The sequence below is a fragment of the Dermacentor silvarum genome, chromosome 4 (genome assembly GCF_013339745.2).
Source record: "Dermacentor silvarum isolate Dsil-2018 chromosome 4, BIME_Dsil_1.4, whole genome shotgun sequence".
NCBI lineage: Eukaryota > Metazoa > Arthropoda > Arachnida > Ixodida > Ixodidae > Dermacentor > Dermacentor silvarum.
In genome coordinates, this window is record NC_051157.2 from 51,750,111 (window position 1) to 51,769,747 (window position 19,637).

Below are 19,637 nucleotides of genomic sequence, written 5' to 3' on the forward strand. Positions count from 1 at the left end.
ACCATGCGTCACTCCTGCGTCTCGGGACTCCCGTATGGATGTCATGTTTTCGATGGAGAAGCTTGAAGCGGCCCTGGCGACTTGCAGGCGCTCTTCGTCACCTGGGCCAGACGGCGTTACCTATACGGCACTCGGCAATCTTGGACAGAAGGCGCAACTCATGCTGCTAAACCATTACAACGAGTCTTGGCGCAACGGTATGGTTCCACGTGAATGGAAATGCAGCCGCTTGGTACCACTTCTCAAACCCGGTAAATCACCGTTAGACTTATCATCGTACCGCCCCATCTCTCTGGCCAGCTGCATCGGAAAAATAAAGGAAAGAATGGTTTTGACACGCCTGGAATGGTACCTGGAGAATTGCAATGTGTACCCAGACGATATGGCTGGCTTCCGGCATGGGCGCTCATCTATAGATAATGTCATCGATTTGGTCACATTTGTTCAACATCAAAAACGTCTGAAACGACTCACTGCGGCATTGTTCCTTGACGTAAAAGGCGCCTACGATAACGTAGCACATTATGTCATTATAGAGGCTCTGATTGAAGCCAGAATTGGTGGCCGCACTTTTCAGTGGCTATGCAGCTCTCTGACCGACCGACATTTCTTCGTGATGACCGAGGATGGCGCCACGACCCACCACCAAACATTCCACAAGGTGGGGTGTTGAGCCCGGCACTATTCAACTTAGTGCTCGTTGGCCTAGTCAGATGCTTGCCCAACACCGTTGGAGTATCAATCTATGCTGACGATATCTGCATCTGGACGTCTGCTGTAACACGACTGCAGGTACGAGCAAGGCTACAAAAGGCAGCTACGTTAATATCACTGTACTTACTAAAACAGAACTTACAGCTGTCTTCAGAGAAATGCTGCCTTGTTACATTCACTCGGAAGGCAATGAGGCCTTACTCTGTAAGTGTCAATGGGGAAACAATTGCAAACGCACGGGAACACCGCTTTTAAGGGGTAATTATCGACCGCGACCTATCATGGAGCCCGCACGTTTCATACCTAAAGAAGAGGTTAACGACCATAACACACCTCCTCAAATTCCTCGGTGGAAAATCATGGGGCATATCGGTGCGGTCAATGCTGCAGCTTTATAATGCCTTGTTCCTCGGTTTCGCAAGATAAATCCTCCCGGTGCTAGGCAACACCTGCAAAACAAACCTGCGTGTACTCCAGGGACTACAAGCTCAAGCCCCAAGGACGTGTCTCGGTCTTCCGAAGTGTGCGTCTACGAAGGCAACGATTGTCATAGCGCGAGATCACCCAATATCAACGTACTTAGCCACCGACGCTCCCAGGGCGCATATTCAGCACGTTGCCCGACTACCTTCCCACCATCTTGCATCTTTGCTTACAGAAAGGCCACACACAACTTTCAATCGTATAATTGCTGCCAATCGTACCTCGTTGCCATCGAACTACATGCCTGCAGCAAGACCATCCTCATCGTTATGGTGCCTGCACAAACCTGACATACGCCTCACCATGCCAGGAATCACGTAGAAAGCTCACATGCCGTCATTTGCCCTGAAACAGGCCACGTTAGGACTTTTACATGAAGTTCACAGCGGCCGCGTACATGTTTATGCCGATGGCTCAGTCATACCTACAAGTTCAGCTGCTGCAGTGGTGATTCCAGCAATATCCGTCAAGATACAGCTAAAGACGTCACATGTCTCATCAACAACAGCTGCTGAACTGGTAGCCCTCCGCGCGGCTCTTCGTTTCATTCTGGAGGAACCACCCCATCCATGGTCAATCTTCTGTGACTCCAAGGCAGCCCTCCACAGTTTACTCTCAGCACTGCGCCATGGATCACATGAGCAGCTCGTCGCAGAGATAAGACAAGTGCACCATCGCATAGTTGATGAAGGGCTCGATATAATATATCAGTGGCTGCCTAGTCACTGTGGCATACATGGCAATGATCGAGCGGACGCAGCGGCCCGATCTGCCCATGACGGTGTCAACTGCGTTGCCATTCCTCTTTCGAGAGCCGACGCAGCGAAAAAACTTTCCGCGCTTGCGCGTGAGCTAACATTGATGCAATGGAATTCATCCGATTTCACAAGTGCACGCATTCATGCCCCGTACCCTAATTTACAGCTCCGTATTCCGTTCAACCTTCCACGACGGGACTGCACACTTCTAGTCCGTCTATGGATTGGAGTAGCATTTTCAAATGCGTACTCCTTTCTTATCGGAATTGCCAATAGCCCATTTTGTGAATTCTGCGGGTGTAATGAAACAATCGCACACCTTCTTTGTGAGCGCCCTCATTTCAACCAGGAGAGCAGCTCTCTCAGCGACGATGGATCAACTGAACAAACGCCCAATAACAGAAAAGAACATCCTTGGAAATTGGCCTACACAAACGATGGCGCGAGACGCCCTGAAGGCACTGCTGCGTTACTTGAAAGACACCGGACTCAGTGACAAATTGTGACTCTGCACTGTGTTAAGTAGGATGGAAAATTCACACTATGCAACACGAGAACGCCTTCGCAGACTGCGTGACAGTGCCCACAGAAACAGTTCTGTTTTGTGTGCGTGTGTGATTTTCTTTTCTTTCCTTCCTTTTTTATTATTCTTTATTTTTACTTATTTTTTTCTCTCTCTCTCCTTTCGCATCCCTTTACCCCTCAGAAATAAGCTCTGGTTAACCTCCCTGTCTTTCCTTTACCTTTCTCTCTCTCTCTCTGTATCTAAGTGGACGAGTGCTTCGCATTTTGTGCGCATATAAATGCGGGAATTGAACCCGCGACCTCGCGCTCAATCGCCATAGCCCGTCGTGGCGGGTCGAGTGGAAGAAACGAAATCGAAAAGCTACCACAGAAAAAAAAAAAAGCGCTTCAAGACGGGACACAAGGGAAGAACCACACACACACTGAGCTGACTAATAAGATCGTGTTTATTACCTTGCTGAGCCTTTTATACAGAGGACTAAGGCAGCACTAAAAACACCATGGGAAGAAAACGCACAATAAACGAAAGGAAAACACTTGCGCCTGGCGCATGAATCAATCAGATTTCTCGACTTCAAACTTATCTTTGGCTAAAGGCACGTCTGCTGGTCATACGAGCCAAGAGGCAATAAGCCACTGCTCCCGTTTTCATCGGCGCACACTAAACTGGTAAGAAGAAGCATTGTGTCGCATTCTTTTAAGGAATGCAATCGACAAATATCGTGCACACCAGGCACCGGACAGCTTCTGCAAGCAAATTGATCGCCTTTCGGCTGCAGGATGTGCTGGACACGTGCTAATTTCTGCGGCAGGATGTTTACTAAGGAAGCTCAATGACGCCAGCCGAAACGTGGCAACACAAGACGGCCGGCAAAGAAAAGTGGTTGTGCTGCCTTACCTGTACCAGGTATCAAACAATCTTAAAAGGATCGGTCAGGCTGTAGGCCCTAACGTGTTTTTTTCTGCGCAGCGCAAGTTAATTGGTTTATGCGCTAAGGTCAGTTCCGACACGCGCACGCAACAAGCGAACACGACCAAGCACAAAAACAGTTTTGTTGACTGTGTACAAGAGTTAGTGTATTCGGTGCTGTTGACATGCGGAAAACGATATGTCGGCCAGCCAGGCAGACGTATCAACGACAGCCCGAGTGAGCATAACAACAATGTAAAAAAAAAAAAAAAAAAAAACTAGCAATGTGTAACAATCTTGCCTTGCAATGTCGGCAGTGTGGATGTTCACGCCCTATGTTGCCGCAGAGTGAAGCAGTGCATAGACACCCTGATAAATGCACCAGGGAAATTTTAGAGGCTTTTGAGATTACCCGCTTAAGTTTTGATTGCGTGAGCATCCCGTCTCTAAAGCTGTCCAAGAAAGAAATCGATTTTCTTGAAGCCTCAATGTAACAAGAATGCGCCAGGCGCAAGGGTTGTTTCCTTCTTTTCGTTTTGTTTCTTGTGTGCTTTCTTTTCATGGTATTGTTGGTACTACTTTAGTTCTGTGTATAGAAGGCTCAGCAAGATAATAAACACGCAGTTGTTAGTCAGCACAGTGTGCTTGTGGTTCTTCCCTTGTGTCCCATCTTGAAGCGCTGTTTTTAAGCGAAGCTTTATAGGCTCACAAGTGTTGGCGGCGGTGGTGGTGGTGTGCACGCTAAAAAGTGGGCCGATTCTGGTGACAGTGCAGAAATGGTCCAAGCTCAATGGCAAATACCCTTGTGGGCTCGGGGACCTGTAACGCGCCCTTCAACTACCCTTGTCACACATAGGACCCAAAGAGGCCAAATCGCCAGTCCTTTCCCTGTCGAGAAAATGGGAGTAAGCGAAACTTGTCGTCCGATTCTAGCGTGAGGGCTTCCGAAGCCCAGTCGAAACGTCAGCGAAGAGTCGCGGACCCCGAGTTGCGGGAGCGCTTTGTTGAGGCCAAACGTCAGCGAAGAGCCGCCGACCTTACTAATTAGGGCAAACGAAGCGGAACACTTGCGACAGCGTCTTCTTGCCACAAGCTTCGCTTACCCCCATTTTCTGGACAGGGGAAGGGCTGGTGATTTATTTTTCTCTGATAATGTACCCACTAGCCCGGCAGTCAATCATCGAAAAACTGCGCAAATGGCTTTAGGCATTACAGAGGTCAAGGCCGTTGGTAACTATCGCATTGTTCTAAGCGGAGCTGAAAGAGAGCCTTCCTCTCACTGAAAATATTATCAGTAGGTGCGCGAAAATATTGGAAATTTTGAATACAAATCGAATATATTTGCTGTTCGATTCGCATTGGATACGAGTAACATACTATTCGAATTTTTGGAATATTCGGTTCTGTCAGAATCTAAGGAATAGAAAGATTTTTTAGCGCTTAGAAGGACAGAAAACGATGCAAGTAAGTGTTGTTCCGAATGATCCTATTGCAGCACGATAGTGCGCAGAGTCACCAGTTCTGGAGCCAACGCAGGATGCAGATAACGCGGTGCTGAATATCTTTCAGTCATTCAATAAGAATGCCGCGCTTCTAGGCAGCGTATATAAGAATTCGTTGCCTGGACTTAGGCAAAGCGATTTATTATTTAGCCAGTCTCACCGCGTTTGAATCTCTTCAAAAGGATGTGTGGAGCTGTAGCATCACATTTCTTCTCTCCTCCAAGAAGCACAACACATTTAGGTGCATCTGGCAACGGGTTATTCATTTGTTTTATAGCAGTCATTGCCATGGGGCGTCAGAAAGCCGAACGCTGTCGTTTCTCACTTACAAGCCCCTCAGTTGCGCCGGAGGCACATTAGCGACGTGTCGTCTTTTTTTTTTTTTTTTTGAACTTTTGCGCCGTCGAAGTAAGTGTCCGCTTAATAACGGAATAGCAGTGCTTTCTACCCTTAAATGTGTAAACCACGGTACACCATTTCCGCGGTTTCCGGTGCGCTCTATGGAACGGCGGAAATAGGGGTGGAAGGAGGGGGGGCGACCGCATAGCGGTGCCGCTTTCTGTGCCTCCATCGTACGTGCGTACGCGCGTACGACGCCCCTCCCACGTTCGGTGTGCTTGCTGCGGTGCATGACATGACAACAACTGACGTTGGCCGAGAAAAGCCCGCTCCGGCGCTGCCGTTCTCACACGGAGTTGGCGAACAGGGTGAGAAAGAGAGAAAGGGGGTTTGCTACGGTTGACGCGGGAGTCAGCGCGGCGTCGTCGGCGATGCTCCTGCAGTTCGCATCGGGAAGTCCGGAGATTGCGCCGGCCGGAGGAGAGAATCGCTCGCTTGCGAGAAGGGCTTTCTGGCGCGTGCGTGCGTGCGGCGGCGGGGTCTCTTGCCACGAGCGCGTGAAAAAAAAAAAATAACTAAAAGCTACCTCCTCGCAGCGACGAAACTACGTCAAACGGCGGACGAGAAAGCAGCAAGCGGCTCTGGTTAGCTCGGGTGGCCGCCGTCGAGCGCGCGCTGAGGAAAGTTCCGGCGCCACGCGCTGTCCGGGAAGTAACAACGCAAGAGGGGCGCGAGGGGGGTGCTGAGGAGGCGAGGGAGGGCGGGCGTCCGCTTTCCGTCGGCACGGGACGTCACCTCCGGCGCGAGCGCGGCGGGCACGCTTACGACATCCGCAGCTGGATTTCCCGGCACGTCTAGAAAAGAAGGCCCCCCACATGGGAGTGTGAAGAGCGCAGCGGCAGAGAGATCCACCGGTCCAACCCGACAGGTAAGAGCGCGGCGGCAGCGGCGTTGATTTACGAACCGCGCCAGCCGGCGTGCCTCGTGCGTTTCTCGCGAACAGACAGAGTGAGGCTCCGGCCAGGCATTGTGAACCCCGCGTATGTAGTCAGCCACCGAGGTGCGCGTTTGATAGACGCGCAGCTGGAGCCTGTCTTGCGATCGCCAAACCGCCTGTTTCCTTCAGAGCGCGCGTGAGTTTTATTTGGCGCCCGTGCACGCGTGCGCGGGTTTACTACGAGCGCAGCCCGGGCTCTATGAATAACGCTGCGTGGACAGTCAATTGAGGCCACCAATTTAATAACGAGTTAGCGCTCTAAATGGTCGTCATGCCACTCTTGGGCAGCATGCCATCGTCTTTTGACAGAGCGGCCTTTGGCCGCCGCTGACGACACCCGAATGGACGGGGGACATATTATCGAAGCTGTCAAGCGGTGACAGGCGTCGAAGCGGTGGCAGGCGTCGAAGCGTCATTCGCAGACGAACCCAGTGCCGCTCTTATGAGGAAAAAAAAAGTAGGAGTGTCGGGACGCCGCTACTTTGCAGGACGTTGGCGGGGCTCCAAGTCGCATTTTCCACACACTCATAATTCGTGACACGTTCCTTTTTTTTTTTTCTCTTGTCAGAAACGAACCCACCATGTACCGCCTGCTATGCCTGGTTGCTGCTGCCACCGTGATGGCGACGGCCGTCGATCCCGAGCCCGAGGATCGATGGAAACTAGCCCGCGCCACCAACTTCCTCGGCCTGAACCTACTCAAGGCACTGCCAAGCAACGCCAATACGAACGTATTCTTCTCACCCTTCAGCGTGGCAACGGCCATGGGCATGGCGTACGCTGGCGCTCGCGGTGACACACTGGAACAGCTTACGCTCAACTTCGGTTACGCCGCCGACGAACTCAACGACCGGAAGGTCCTGGCACTGTTCAAGGAGCAGCTAGAAGCGGCGCGCGACTTGCCTCACGAATACACGCTAGACATCGCCAACGCAGCGGTAGCTCAAGAAGGCTACGGTGTCCTGCCCAATTACACGGAGGCTCTGATGAGCTCGTTTGGAGCCGAGTACCTCGAGGCCGACTTCAGCAAGAAGGGGCAAGAGGCCATCGACAAGATCAACAAGTGGGTCAGCGAAAAGACGCACGGAAAAGTTCGCAGCCTCTTCGACGAGCCGCCGGATTTCTCCACCCGGCTCATCCTGCTGAACGCCGTCTACTACAAGGGTACATGGCTCTACGAGTTCAACAAAGTACGGACCAAACCACGCTCCTTCTACAACGGCGGCGTCACCAAGGTCCTAGTGCCCATGATGAAAATGAAGTCGACGCTGAACCACACGTTCGACGCGTCGCTGAACGCAGACGTCGTGGATCTGCCATACGTTGGTACCGACATCGCCATGACCATCCTGCTTCCCAGCTGAGCGCAACGGTATCGAACACCTCAAGTCGGCGCTCACCACTCAAAACCTGAACAAGGCCATCGCCAGGATGTACCCGAAAGACATGAAGCTCAAGCTGCCAAAGTTCAAGCTGGAAACCAAGTACACGCTCAAGCCAACTCTAGAGTCACTGGGCATCAAAAAGATCTTCTCCGCAGACGCAGACTTGTCCGGGATCAGCGGCGCCAAAAATCTGTACGTCTCGGACGTGCTGCACAAGGCTGTGCTGGAGGTGAACGAAGAAGGCAGCGAGGCCGCGGCCGTGACCGGGTTTGTGATCCAGCTACGCACGGCGGCGTTCGTAACGCCACCGCCGTTGCCAAAGGTCTACGTCGACCACCCGTTCATATTCCTCATCCGAAACGTCAACACCAACATTATCATGTTCCTGGGAGAGGTCAACGCCCTCTAAGTCACCGCGTCCCACTCGCTTAAGCCATCATATCGTGCCATTTCTCCTTCACTTTGTGGACTTCGCTGGTGACAATGTAAAGTGTTGCCGCAGGACCTAACCGTGACCTCGGTGTGCTTTCCTTGTGCTGAATGCAAGATATTATAGATAAGAACTGACTATTTTCCTCAATACCCTTATCGTTTACAGCTTGTTTCTCAAAGGGCACGCTTTCATTAGATGTGGCAAAACTTTGATGACACCTTTGAAGTAATCTCCTTTTGTGTCTGGTATTACTGACGCTGGGACTTATTAATCTACTTATGTTACCCCTCCTTGTGCTTTATAATGCGCACCGAAACTTTAACATCAATGCAGGGCCAAAAAGGTTTAGTCTAGTCTTCCGGCACACGGCTTGAATGCATGTCATACAGCGGTTCACCATCCGCCCTCACTGCATCGTCTCTGCAAGCCCTTCATAATCATAGGAGCATCAAGAATTCGATGTTGTGAGAATGTTCATGTTTGTGCGTGTTTATAGCATATGTGTACAGCGTTGCATCCGGACAATTACGGGTCAATATACAGATCACGGTCACAATGCTGCGACAATGCTGTGAAATAAAATGCGTATCTATCTTTCGTTTTACAGAGCGTGCTGTTTCTGCATACCCTGATAACACGTGGTGTGACAACCACGTGTTTAGAATTTGAAATATAGCTGAAGTGAAAAATTCCCACAGATCAGTAGTATGATTTAGTACAACATTCCGAAGCAGGTAGGTTAGTGACTTGGGCAAGCTAGCATCATTTACTTGTGATGAGAAATATGGCAAGGCCCTATCCTGTAGCTTAACGCAGCGTTTTGCATCGTTATTTTGCTGCTTCCCACCTACCGCTTCTTGAGCGTGCATATAACCTAGTGAATGCTATATATCTCCTTAACCGAACTTTCATATGCATCATTTGCTTGTGTTAGCACACGCGTAGAGCAATTGCAAATAAAACACTTAATTTAAAACCAAAACAAATTAAATCATACGTAACTTTCATCTGTGGATCGAGAGCTGACCCTACTCAGATGTGGTGTACTTACATATGAGAAGGAGCAGCATGTTGATACAGGCCGCAAGAAGATACGGTATGAAGCTTGTGGTTGCTACCATGAAAAGCTGTCACAGGCATTGTGTATACGTTGGCAGCATGGTGGTTCTTACGAGTCTGCGCAGTTCAGACGCACAATACTATTCTGACGCATAAGCTACTATTTTGGTGACTTTTTCTTTAACATTTGTACATTAACGTCGTGTTAGCTTAATCCTTCAACCAGGAGAGTGTTTACGTACAGAATTTGGAAAGTCTTCGTGCTGACTAACAGTCACCAGTTGTCTTAGACAAAACAACCTTGGATACATTAACGAAGAAAGAAGTGAGCAATGCAAGCGGCATCAAACCACATGCGTTGTTATGCTTTTGGTGAAGCGAAGTCCACTGCTTACCATGGGCGACTAACATCGTAACTTGAATACTACAAAAAAGAGTGAACCAACATGCATTAAGTTACACAGCCTCGCCGCCCCATATGCTTGGCCAGCATTTTCTTTTGTCAAAAACACAGGGTCTCTGTTTTCGTTCCTTCTGATTGGCGCTGAGCCGTGCTCCCTCAGGGGCTGCAGAAGATAGCGCCAACATTTCCCTTTCCCCACGAATCACTTACTACTCCTTCTGACGACGATTAGCGCACCATTATTTGAGATATGCTAAGTCTGCAGAGGTATGAAATATGACGGTCATACGTCAGTATGTCTGGCGTAATTATAATCTCCGTAAGATGCCCACGGACTTCTTGGATCAAGAAAAAATATTTATGCTGCTTCGTGTATTTGCTGAAACGTCCCTTATCAATTTACTGAGCCGTGCTCCCTCAAGGGCTGCAGAAGATAGCGTCAACCTTTCCCTTTCCTCAAGAACCACTTACTACTACTATCAATTTACAGTTAGCATCTGAGCGTTTTGGAATTTAATACACTCACGATATATGCCTTACAATGCTGGCGTAAATACGACAGAGTTCTGGCCCATATTCATGGCTGCCCCATAGGACAACAGCCCCACAGACGCAGCGTCAACTACACATTGTTCGTATCCGTTATTCGGCGCCGACATATCTCGCGACAGCAGCGAGGCAGACATATGAGGGACGCTTTATTTGCCTTGACGTAGTCCGATGTAGGTCCTGTCCTAACCAGGTGGCAACTGCAGGGCCCCCATTTATGGCAGGGAATACGTTGTTCATCCTGCGACGACCTCATATAGTATGTTCTTTCGACGGGACCGGAAAAAAGTATATGGGTCCGATTGCTCACTCTGTCTGTGCGTGCGTGCATACACACGTGTGTGCGTGTGCGTGCGTGTGTGTGTGCGTGTGTGTGTGTGTGTGTGTGTGTGTGTGGTGTGTGTGTGTGTGTGTGTGTGTGTGTGTGTGTGTGTGTGTGTGTGTGTGTGTGTGTGTGTGTGTGTGTGTGTGTGTGTGTGTGTGTGTGTGTGTGTGTGTGTGTGTGTGTGTGTGTGTGTGTGTGTGTGTGTGTGTGTGTGCGTGTGTGTGTGTGTGTGTGTGTGTGTGTGTTTGAGAGACAAAGAGAGAGAGGGAAATGAAGGAAAGACAGGAACGTTAAGTAGACTGTCCAGTTGGCTACCCTATCACGTAGGTCGGAGGACCCAGCAGTGAAAGAAAGAGTGAGAGAGAGATAACACAAAGGAGTTCAGACAAATCACGGGTGCTAGACAAGGCACAACGTGTCTATAGACAGCCGGATGTTAAATTCCGTTGCCTTCGGGTATACAGAAGCGCTCGTGCGGCTTTCGAGACTCTTGAGCTGGGTCAGGCCAGGCTTACAGGACCTAAGCGTCACAATCAATGCCGATCGTCGAGTGTGCTCAAGGCACACCAGGGGCGCTATAACGTAAAGCTGTTCCACACTTTTCTATTCCAATTCTGCAATCAGCCCACCACGATTGGTCAAAACATTTTCGGGCCACTTCCAACTTCGCCTGTCTGTTGCACGACGTCACGAAAACCGCGATAGCTCCCCATCTTATATAACGTATACACACGCTGATTATGCATGATTAAACCACACAAAAGAAAAATAATTATTCCTTCACCATTAGCCCTCTGCTATTGGTCCAATGCTTTGGGGCTGCGCCCACTTCGCCTGTCTGTCACGCGACCTCCCGCGACCTCACAAAACCGCGAAAACTCACCGCGTCAAAGTGACGTGTACGCGAAGAAGATGCATTAATATGCTGAACAAAACTGAATTTTTTTCTGAATAACCAGAGACTGCCCCGTTTCGAAAGGAATATAAGATGGCTGTCCGCCGATCGCTCAGGCCCTCGCTACTCGCACCTGCCGGTGAGCATGTATTTATTTGCGCATGATAAACCTTTTTGCGTGGCAGTAAAAAACGTTATCGAGCCCTTTCGGCACGTATACGACATCGCTCTGCCAACTCTTCCTTGATGAGGATGCGTTTTAGCGGCATTCTTATCCTTCCGTTGCAGGCCACCGCGATTTTCGACCAGCCACCGCAAGCTAAGTAAAGCGAAGCGGACCAATCGGAGAAGCCGGCACCACCCTCTTCATGCGGTTATCTATTTTCACTGTGCTCGCTCGGCCCCATCGAAACCCTCTCCACTAGAGCGTGCTCCTCGCCTCTTGTCAGCCAATTAGATAAAAAAAACGACTCTCAGTGCAGGCAATGTTATTCGTTTTGAAAGCGAACAAAGGTGACCTCCTATAAACAAGGAAAGTGTTTGATTAGGTTGTTCAGACAACGCTACGGGTCACCGCCCGATGCTTGCGTCGGTGTTTACGTAAATTTGACGTTAGGAGATTGGAATAAAACAGTTTGGGAATAGCTTTATACATTATACCGCCCCAGGGAGCCTGGCGTTGTTTGTCGAAGCAGGAACAGTAGCAAGGGAAGACGACTGATAGCATCTTCACATCTTCATTGAGCTCACAGAAGGGAGTCAACCACTCAAATGCGATAGCAGCACTAATTAGGGAAAGCTGTGCAAATCCCCCCCCCCCCCCCCCCTCGGTTCGCACAAGTCACGCTACATTGCTGTAAACTCATTAATGTTCAGTGACAAAGAAGTGGCATTAGTGAATAACTTTTTACCTTTATCACTTGGAAACCAACTGTCCGGCGAATTAATATCAGTTACACAGAGATTTTTAACCAGATTTCCGCACGAGTGCAATACTTCTAGGAAACCAACATTGTTTTTTTGTGTGTATTTCACTTAAAGTTTCTTAGTGTTCTCTCCGCCATGACTTTTTTCGACTTCATCCCTGAGCGTCATCTAAACTAATTAAGTCATAACTTATTCGTGAACTCTCAGCAACTTTTCAGGAAATATATAGAAAGAGAGAAATCAATGAGAAGAAAGTAGGTAAATCTTTATTAGCTATCTTATCTCCTTGGATAACATTATTTGTGTGTTTATACACACTTGTAGCTGATAAGTAAAATTAGAACTCTAATCTCCGAAAGGGCGTGGTGTTCCCACGATATATTCTTGCGTCAAAAGGCATCACATATTGCAACATTGTGATGAACTGCTTCACACACGTGGATTGCTTTAGCAGGGGTGTCTCGCACGCGTGGGAAGTTTCACTTATACATCTCTAGTTAAAGCCTTACATATAGTGTTTAAAGGTTAGTATATGTGTATGCTCGCACAGAACTTGTTATTGCAAAGCTTCGGAGGGCTGTCAACTGTAAAGAAGGAGTTCAGCATCGATAAAGTAGTGTGGACTGTAATATCTTCCCTAGTATCTTTTGCAGTGTCAGGACAAGAAAAAAAATTTTAAAGATGTGATGAGAAAGTCATGGGACGAAGAACAATCTGCACAATATTCTACTGTCCAGATAATGGGTTCTTGGCCATATGAATATTAGCCATGAACACTGATTCGCAGGAATGGTGACATTACTGCGCAATAATAGGAACATTTGCAAACAGAACAAGCAGATAAAGCACTTGCACGCCACCCATTCCTTTTTACGTGTAGAATATTGCAAAGTAGCACGCATGAATTTGGCAGAGAAAGAAAACGTTTACGTAACATTTAAGTTATTTTGGCGTTTTACGAATTGCAAAGGTCCCCGAACTTGAAACATCAATCTCCAATTAACGCATCTACAATGCTACATGCTGCATAAATGCGCAGTATTATGAGAAAGCATCATTATTCGCGAATCGTGTTATGTTTGTGCCCTGGAGTTTACTTGACGGGAGGCCAGAGCTAGGGTGTGGCGACCATGGAGGCCGCATTCGTCCCCGCATGGTCCTGTTTCAAGTCGAGCATTATACGACGACTGCGTGCAGGGCTCAGATTTGTTCGCTGCAGCACGGCGTCCACGACGGAAGCGGCCGCATGCCCACGGACTGCCATTCGACTCCTCCCCGTGCCGGCAACAATGCAGCAGCACCGCTTGTGTCCGGCGGCGTCTGCACCACGGAGGACTCCCGCTGCGGGAAAAGAAGGCTCTGTTTCAAACCCGTGCCTGACAGTTCCCTTTGGTCAGTGCCGGTCCATAAACAACGCACGGCGCAACACCCTGACCGACCGCCAGATCAGCCCGACGCCGCAGCGCGGTTCCAGGAAGTGCCGGCCACCGAAAGTAGCGTTGGGTCCAGGGATGCTGCCCGGACAGTCTCTCTCTCTCACCCTTGCTTCGTCCTTAGGGACATTCTGGGGAATCCGGGGATGGAAAAATTTTATTTCAGCAGCTTGCAGCTGCTGTGTTTGCTCTCCGTGTAACCACCACACGATGTAAACTATTGTACAAAGAATTCTTCGCCGAGAAAGCTCTCCTCGTCTTTGACTCTGCAAGAAGTGGGGTCCGGTTCTTCTGCCAGCCACGCATACCTCGGCGTGGCTGTATGACGATATGCACTAATTGCGCAGGCAACCACATAGGACTTGCCAGGGTGAACAGATACCACCATAGGGATAATGGTTCTATATAGTTTCATTCTACATATTATTCTGGCATGTACCGATTCGAACGACAGCAGAGAGGATGACACACGCACAAAACGTCGATTCGATCGCCCGTATGTATTTGCTCTAGAACAATGTTTTGTTCCTAAGTGCTGAACCACACATCGCGCGTACAGTGGAGCTATTCTTTGTGGATGAGTCTCTGCTTCAAGCGGCGTCTGAGAAGCAGAGTGGCAGAACGAAAGGCAAGGAGGCCAGCAAAGTCCGCCTGGCCTGGTTGGTATCTTCACTGGGGTAGAGGGCAAAGAAAGACCACGAAGAGAGACGGTATTATTAGGACCGATTACAAAAACATATTTAATATCAAGGTGTGCTGACTCACGTCTCTTCAATAGCCGCTCGATTACAATGCGCCATGCAGGTAATTTTCCTCTCCGCCGCCTGCGTCTCCAGCAGTGGTTGCACAATTGCGACGCCATATTTCGCTCAGGTAATTTCAGTACGATACGCTGCAGGAGTTTGTAAGTTCAAGCAATAGAAAACGTGATAAAGGAGAAAATCATCGTATTGTTGACGTGCTAAATATAGGTGAGCTTGGCGTTTGTTTCGTGGTTGGATGCACATGTTTTTTCTTGTTTTTTTTTTAATCCAGTCACGAATTACGCTCGACCGCTAGCATTTCATCGCGTCCATATGCGGTAACGCTTCCATGGCCACACACATAACTTGCACTTCATGCAAGTGACGGACATCTTGGATTGATTTAGTGCACTCAAGCAATATGAAACATCTGTACGACCTTTCATCTCCAGAATAGCCCGAGATGCTGGACGTTTGCTGCGTGGTTATCACACTGTGTAGCGTGTCTCCGGTGTCGCTCGTGGCGGCCTTGCTATACAGAGTCTTTGGACAGCCACAAAGAGAAATGTCACCCCACAACAAGACAGTAAACACTCTTCATAAATCTGTGTCTGACAGGACGCAAAATACTTGTTGCGCTGCTGCTGCGCTTGTTTGAAGTGCGTGCGTGACCATACAGAAGGCGAACCTGAAAAAAAAAAAATAAAGCATTCGTGCTTTGGCCAACCGGTAACTCTGCCCGTCGTGTTGCGTCCGCGGAATTTCCGACGTGAGGGCTATGTTTTGCGAGGCACATGACTGAATGTCAACTTGTTTTCCCCGTCCATTGCTAACACGCATGCAACTGTCACGTACAGGTTGAACTGACGTTGCGTTTCGTGGATCCTGCTATGGCACTCGCATCGCTTTGCATAGCAGGTAGACGAAGAAACGGCGCCCGTTGCTTATTCATGTAAAGGTGATAAAACGAGGCTCTCTTTATATTGTCTCATCCATGCGTGAGACATTTCTTACATGAAATGGTTCACCTTCGAGGATTCCTGCGTGAATGCGAAGTGAGGTTGCGAAGCGTTCTTTTTGTTTCTGCAGGCTGTGACCTGCATGATTGGGCTCGTTTGTGTTTGCCGGCGATAAGTGTTATGGGCTCTCTTCGCTATATGGAAATGACATTGCAGTTGGAATAGGCGAGGATCGCACTTGAAATGAGCCGCACACTGACAATAATTACGAGCTGACTTGAAGATTCTATCCTGGTACTCTTGCGTGTGAACCGAAAGTGCTATAACGGCGCTAGGGCCCATGCTTAAAGCACTGCATAACACCATTCGTCGGGTGCTGTAGGCTCGTTCAAGTAAGGTATATACGTTTATGAACCATTTTTGTAGCAAAATGCGCGTGCACTGGAGAGATACTGATTTGGGTTATAATACGAATATTTTGGGAAACGAAAGTTTTCCACGAAGGGACTGAGAGAGCTTTTGAGGAGACATTGTTCACATGTATGCCGAAACGAATCCTGGCACGAAAGTGATGGAAGGCTCTTGATACTTCTTACGAAATGGCACTTCTGAATAATTACATCTCGTCCACGAAGTTGGACACATCATTTTTTAAGTATCCCGCGGACAGCACGTTTCAATGTGTTTATATTAAGCTCGTCGTAACTTCAATGTTCTCCCGGCACAATGGAGAAAAGATTCAAATCGTGCCCAACGTGAACATCTAATAATTCATATATTATTAGTGGTGGAAAGCGATGGCTGAAGAAACCACCACCCAACTTCCGCCCCTGCAGGCAATCGGTGGATTATTGTGGCCGTCGACCATCTCACTCGTTATGCCCAAACCGCTGCTCTTCCGACAGCTTCAGCTCGTGATGTTGCCTTGTTCATCTTGCGCAGCTTCGTTCTTCGCCACGGGGCGCCACGCGAGCTGCTGAGCGACCGAGGGCGTGTGTTTCTTTCGCAAGTCGTCCAAGAGCTTCTGAGTGCGTGCAATACTATTCATCGCACCACTACAAGCTATCATCCACAGACTAATGGCTTGACGGAGCGCTTTAACCGGACACTTGGTGATATGCTCTCCATGTACATAGCCTCCGACCATTCTAATTGGGACTTGGTGCTTCCTTTTGGGACATATGCCTACAATACAGCCACACAAGCCACCACTGGATTTTCCCCTTTCTTCCTCCTATACGGACGTGAGCCCTCTTCTACACTGGATACCATACTTCCGTGACCGCCCGGATGCGTCCGAATACCGCCCAGCCTCAGAACTCGCTCAATGTGCCGAAGAGTGCCGCCAACTAGCACGCTCATTTACATCCGTAGCACAAGGTCTTCAAAAAGAACGCTGTGACCCGGCTAAACCTGCCCCTACCTTCCCTGTTGGCTCGTTCGTGTGGCTGTCAATTCCATGCCAGACCCCCGGTCTCTCCCGCAAATTTGCAGCGAAATATCATGGTCCCTACCGGATCGTACAATGCCAGTCGCCGGTGAACTACGTCGTCGAGCCTGTGACACCTCTCACCGACAGACGCTGCCGCGGTCGTGAAAAAGTCCACGTGAGCCGCTTAAAGCCCTAGTACGACCCTCTTGTGCTTGCAGCGCCTTGAGTCGCCAGGATGGCTCCTCTTCGCCACCGGGGCCAATGTAGTGGGGAAGAGGGTCAAGAACTATCGAGAGAGGACGACGAGGTCCGGCAGCCCGGAGAGCGCGAGACAGCGACCGATGCTCTTCGGCCAAGGCTGTTTTTACGTAGCCCCTGCTTGTAAATAAACCCCCTTACATTAGATATTTATTTCAATTTGGACATTTTTATTAATGAAACTGGAACTTTTCCTCAACAGCCTTCCCAATTACGCCTTTGACGGTCGGCACCAGTCAATGCGCGTACACTTCATTGTTCACGACATTACTGCAATAAGCGACCGCGTTTGGTTCTTCAGGAAAAGCTTGTCTGCCAGATGGTGTGAGCTGAAATAAAAACTATATAATTCTACCCACCTTCTTCGACTCCGATATATTCCTTGTAAAGAAAACTGAATGACCTTGTCTCTTATTCTTGTAGTGTGCTAATGTATGATAAAATCGCTGCTTCTGCATTTGACTTGAAGATCGCCAAAACCATATTAGGCGTATATAGGGCACAATGTCGAAACATTCTCTATTTGATTAACCAAATAAAGGCTTTGCAAATGTTGAAGTCGTGACCTTTCAATCGCTGCTTCCGTCATAGAAGTGATAAACTGGCTCGGCTTGCAGACCGAATACATGACGTGCGTGCCGTAAGCCCTATGTTCAGTGCTGACCTGCAGGGACTGTTGCAACATTATCATGAAGAAAGACGACCACAATAATAATATTATTAATAAGAAAAAACACGGCATCACTCCTGTTCCAAGTTTCTCGGGACGTTGCCAAATATCCTGGCACATACGAGACCGGCATCCTGCCCTAATTGGACGAGGTGTAAGCACCGAGCGAGCAACGACATGCACCGATAAAATGGAGCAAATGCGAGTTCGTTGGAAGGATGTGCACGTGTGCCGAGCGAGAAGCCGTCTCGTCCGGCCCCGAGGAACCGACGCTGCGCGATAAGGACGAAGGCTATACGTTCTTTTTTTTTCCCCCTTTTTTTTCTTACTCTCACTCCAGTGACGTTGGCGCAATGGTTGTTGTGAGCGACCGGCGGTTCAGCGTGCAGCGCTATCAGCCCTAACCGCAGCAGAGAAATTAGGAATTTCCGTCAAGAGGTGTTTGCATGAGGCGATAGCTGATGGCTTCATTCATTTGCGTTCGACTTGAAGGACTTAACGAGATCCACATGTGCAAGACTGCGGGAAGAGGCGGAGTCGAACTATGTGTGTACTGCTTTCAGGGTTGTTTTTTTTTTTTTCATTTCCTTTTCAGACAGAAGTTCACACAAAGATGGAAGCTGAAGGGAACAATAGAGGTCGAACAGTAAATGTCGCTGTAGCCATCGTTTCACAAGGGGACTTGTCTCGTTAGGGCAGCAACTGCCTTCCACACGCACAAAAGAGAGAGAGAGAGAGAGAGAGAGAAACAAAACCTAGGACGCGATCTACTGTCCTGGAAATACTCATATTTTGGCATGGGTACCCGGCTGTAGGGACATCGTAGAAATAATTGTGCAGATCTCACGCACTGTGAGTATAGATTTTATGCGAAACATTTTGCAGGTACCTGGCTATCTAGCATCGCTTGGGGTTCCGCAAAGCGACAACAGGTAGACCAACGCGTTAGTGTAAATTGTGTAGTGTGTGTGTCTATGACGGCAGCAGCACGATTACGACCACGCTGAGGACCATCGCATGACAGCAACGGAATTATTTCTGCGTCGGCCATTCGGCGCGGTCTCACGACATGGCAATTGTTGTAGAAACCAACAGTGGTACCAAACTAGGATCTGTTGACTCCTACAAGTATCTTGGGCTTTATATCGCCAATAACCTTAAGTGGAACGAACACATTGGCTACGTGATTAACAATGCCAGTCGTGCACTTATGTACCTACACCGTTCCATTAAAACTCTACGAAGTGAATTTAAACTAACCCTATACAAGACACTTGTTCGCTCTAAGCTAGAGTATGCTTAGGCAATCTGGGACTCTTCTCAAAGTACTTTAATAAACTAATTGAAAGTGGTAAAAATTGTGCAGGTCGTTTTCTAATTATTCTCGTTACGCCATTGTTGCGTCTATGAAACTTACCCTTGGTTTACCTGAACTCTCAACCCGTCGTAAAGGTGCACAGTTGTGTCTTTTTCATAAGATCTATCATTTCCACCCAACTCTAAAGGAACAACTTATAACACGTCCCCCACACATATCGTCCCGTTTTGATCACAACTTTAAACTTTACGTGCCTTCTTGTCGAAGAAAGTGCCAGGATTCTTTTGTCCCAAGACCAAGTCTGGATTCGAACCGCCTGCCTGCACCAATCGCCACTATTCCGGACAATGCAAGTTTCAAGACAGCCGCAAACAACACGCTGTATTGAAACTTTATTGCTGCACATGTATGTCCTTGTTGCTTATGTTTACCACTCGTTTTTGTGATGACCTTGCGCCCGGAAAGTATTTTACTAAATAAATAAATTATTAATTAATAAGTAAGTACAGATTGTGATGTCAGCAGCCACTAAGTGTTATGCACTCGTACGTTTCCGTGGCTATGTCATATGATGTACGTAAAACGACGATGACATTTGTACTCCGACAAAAAAAAATGTT

General features: G+C 48.6%; 1 protein-coding gene across 1 annotated transcript; it reads left to right on the forward strand.

Moving 5' to 3' along the window:
• The first annotated feature begins 6,009 nt into the window (after positions 1-6,009).
• Positions 6,010-8,652, forward strand: LOC119450024 (intracellular coagulation inhibitor 2-like). The gene is given in 3 exon segments (XM_049665579.1): positions 6,010-6,159; positions 6,797-7,583; positions 7,585-8,652. Coding segments are annotated over 2 exon segments (1,212 nt in total). The 5' UTR covers positions 6,010-6,159; positions 6,797-6,809; the 3' UTR covers positions 8,023-8,652.
• Positions 8,653-19,637: the final 10,985 nt, after the last annotated feature.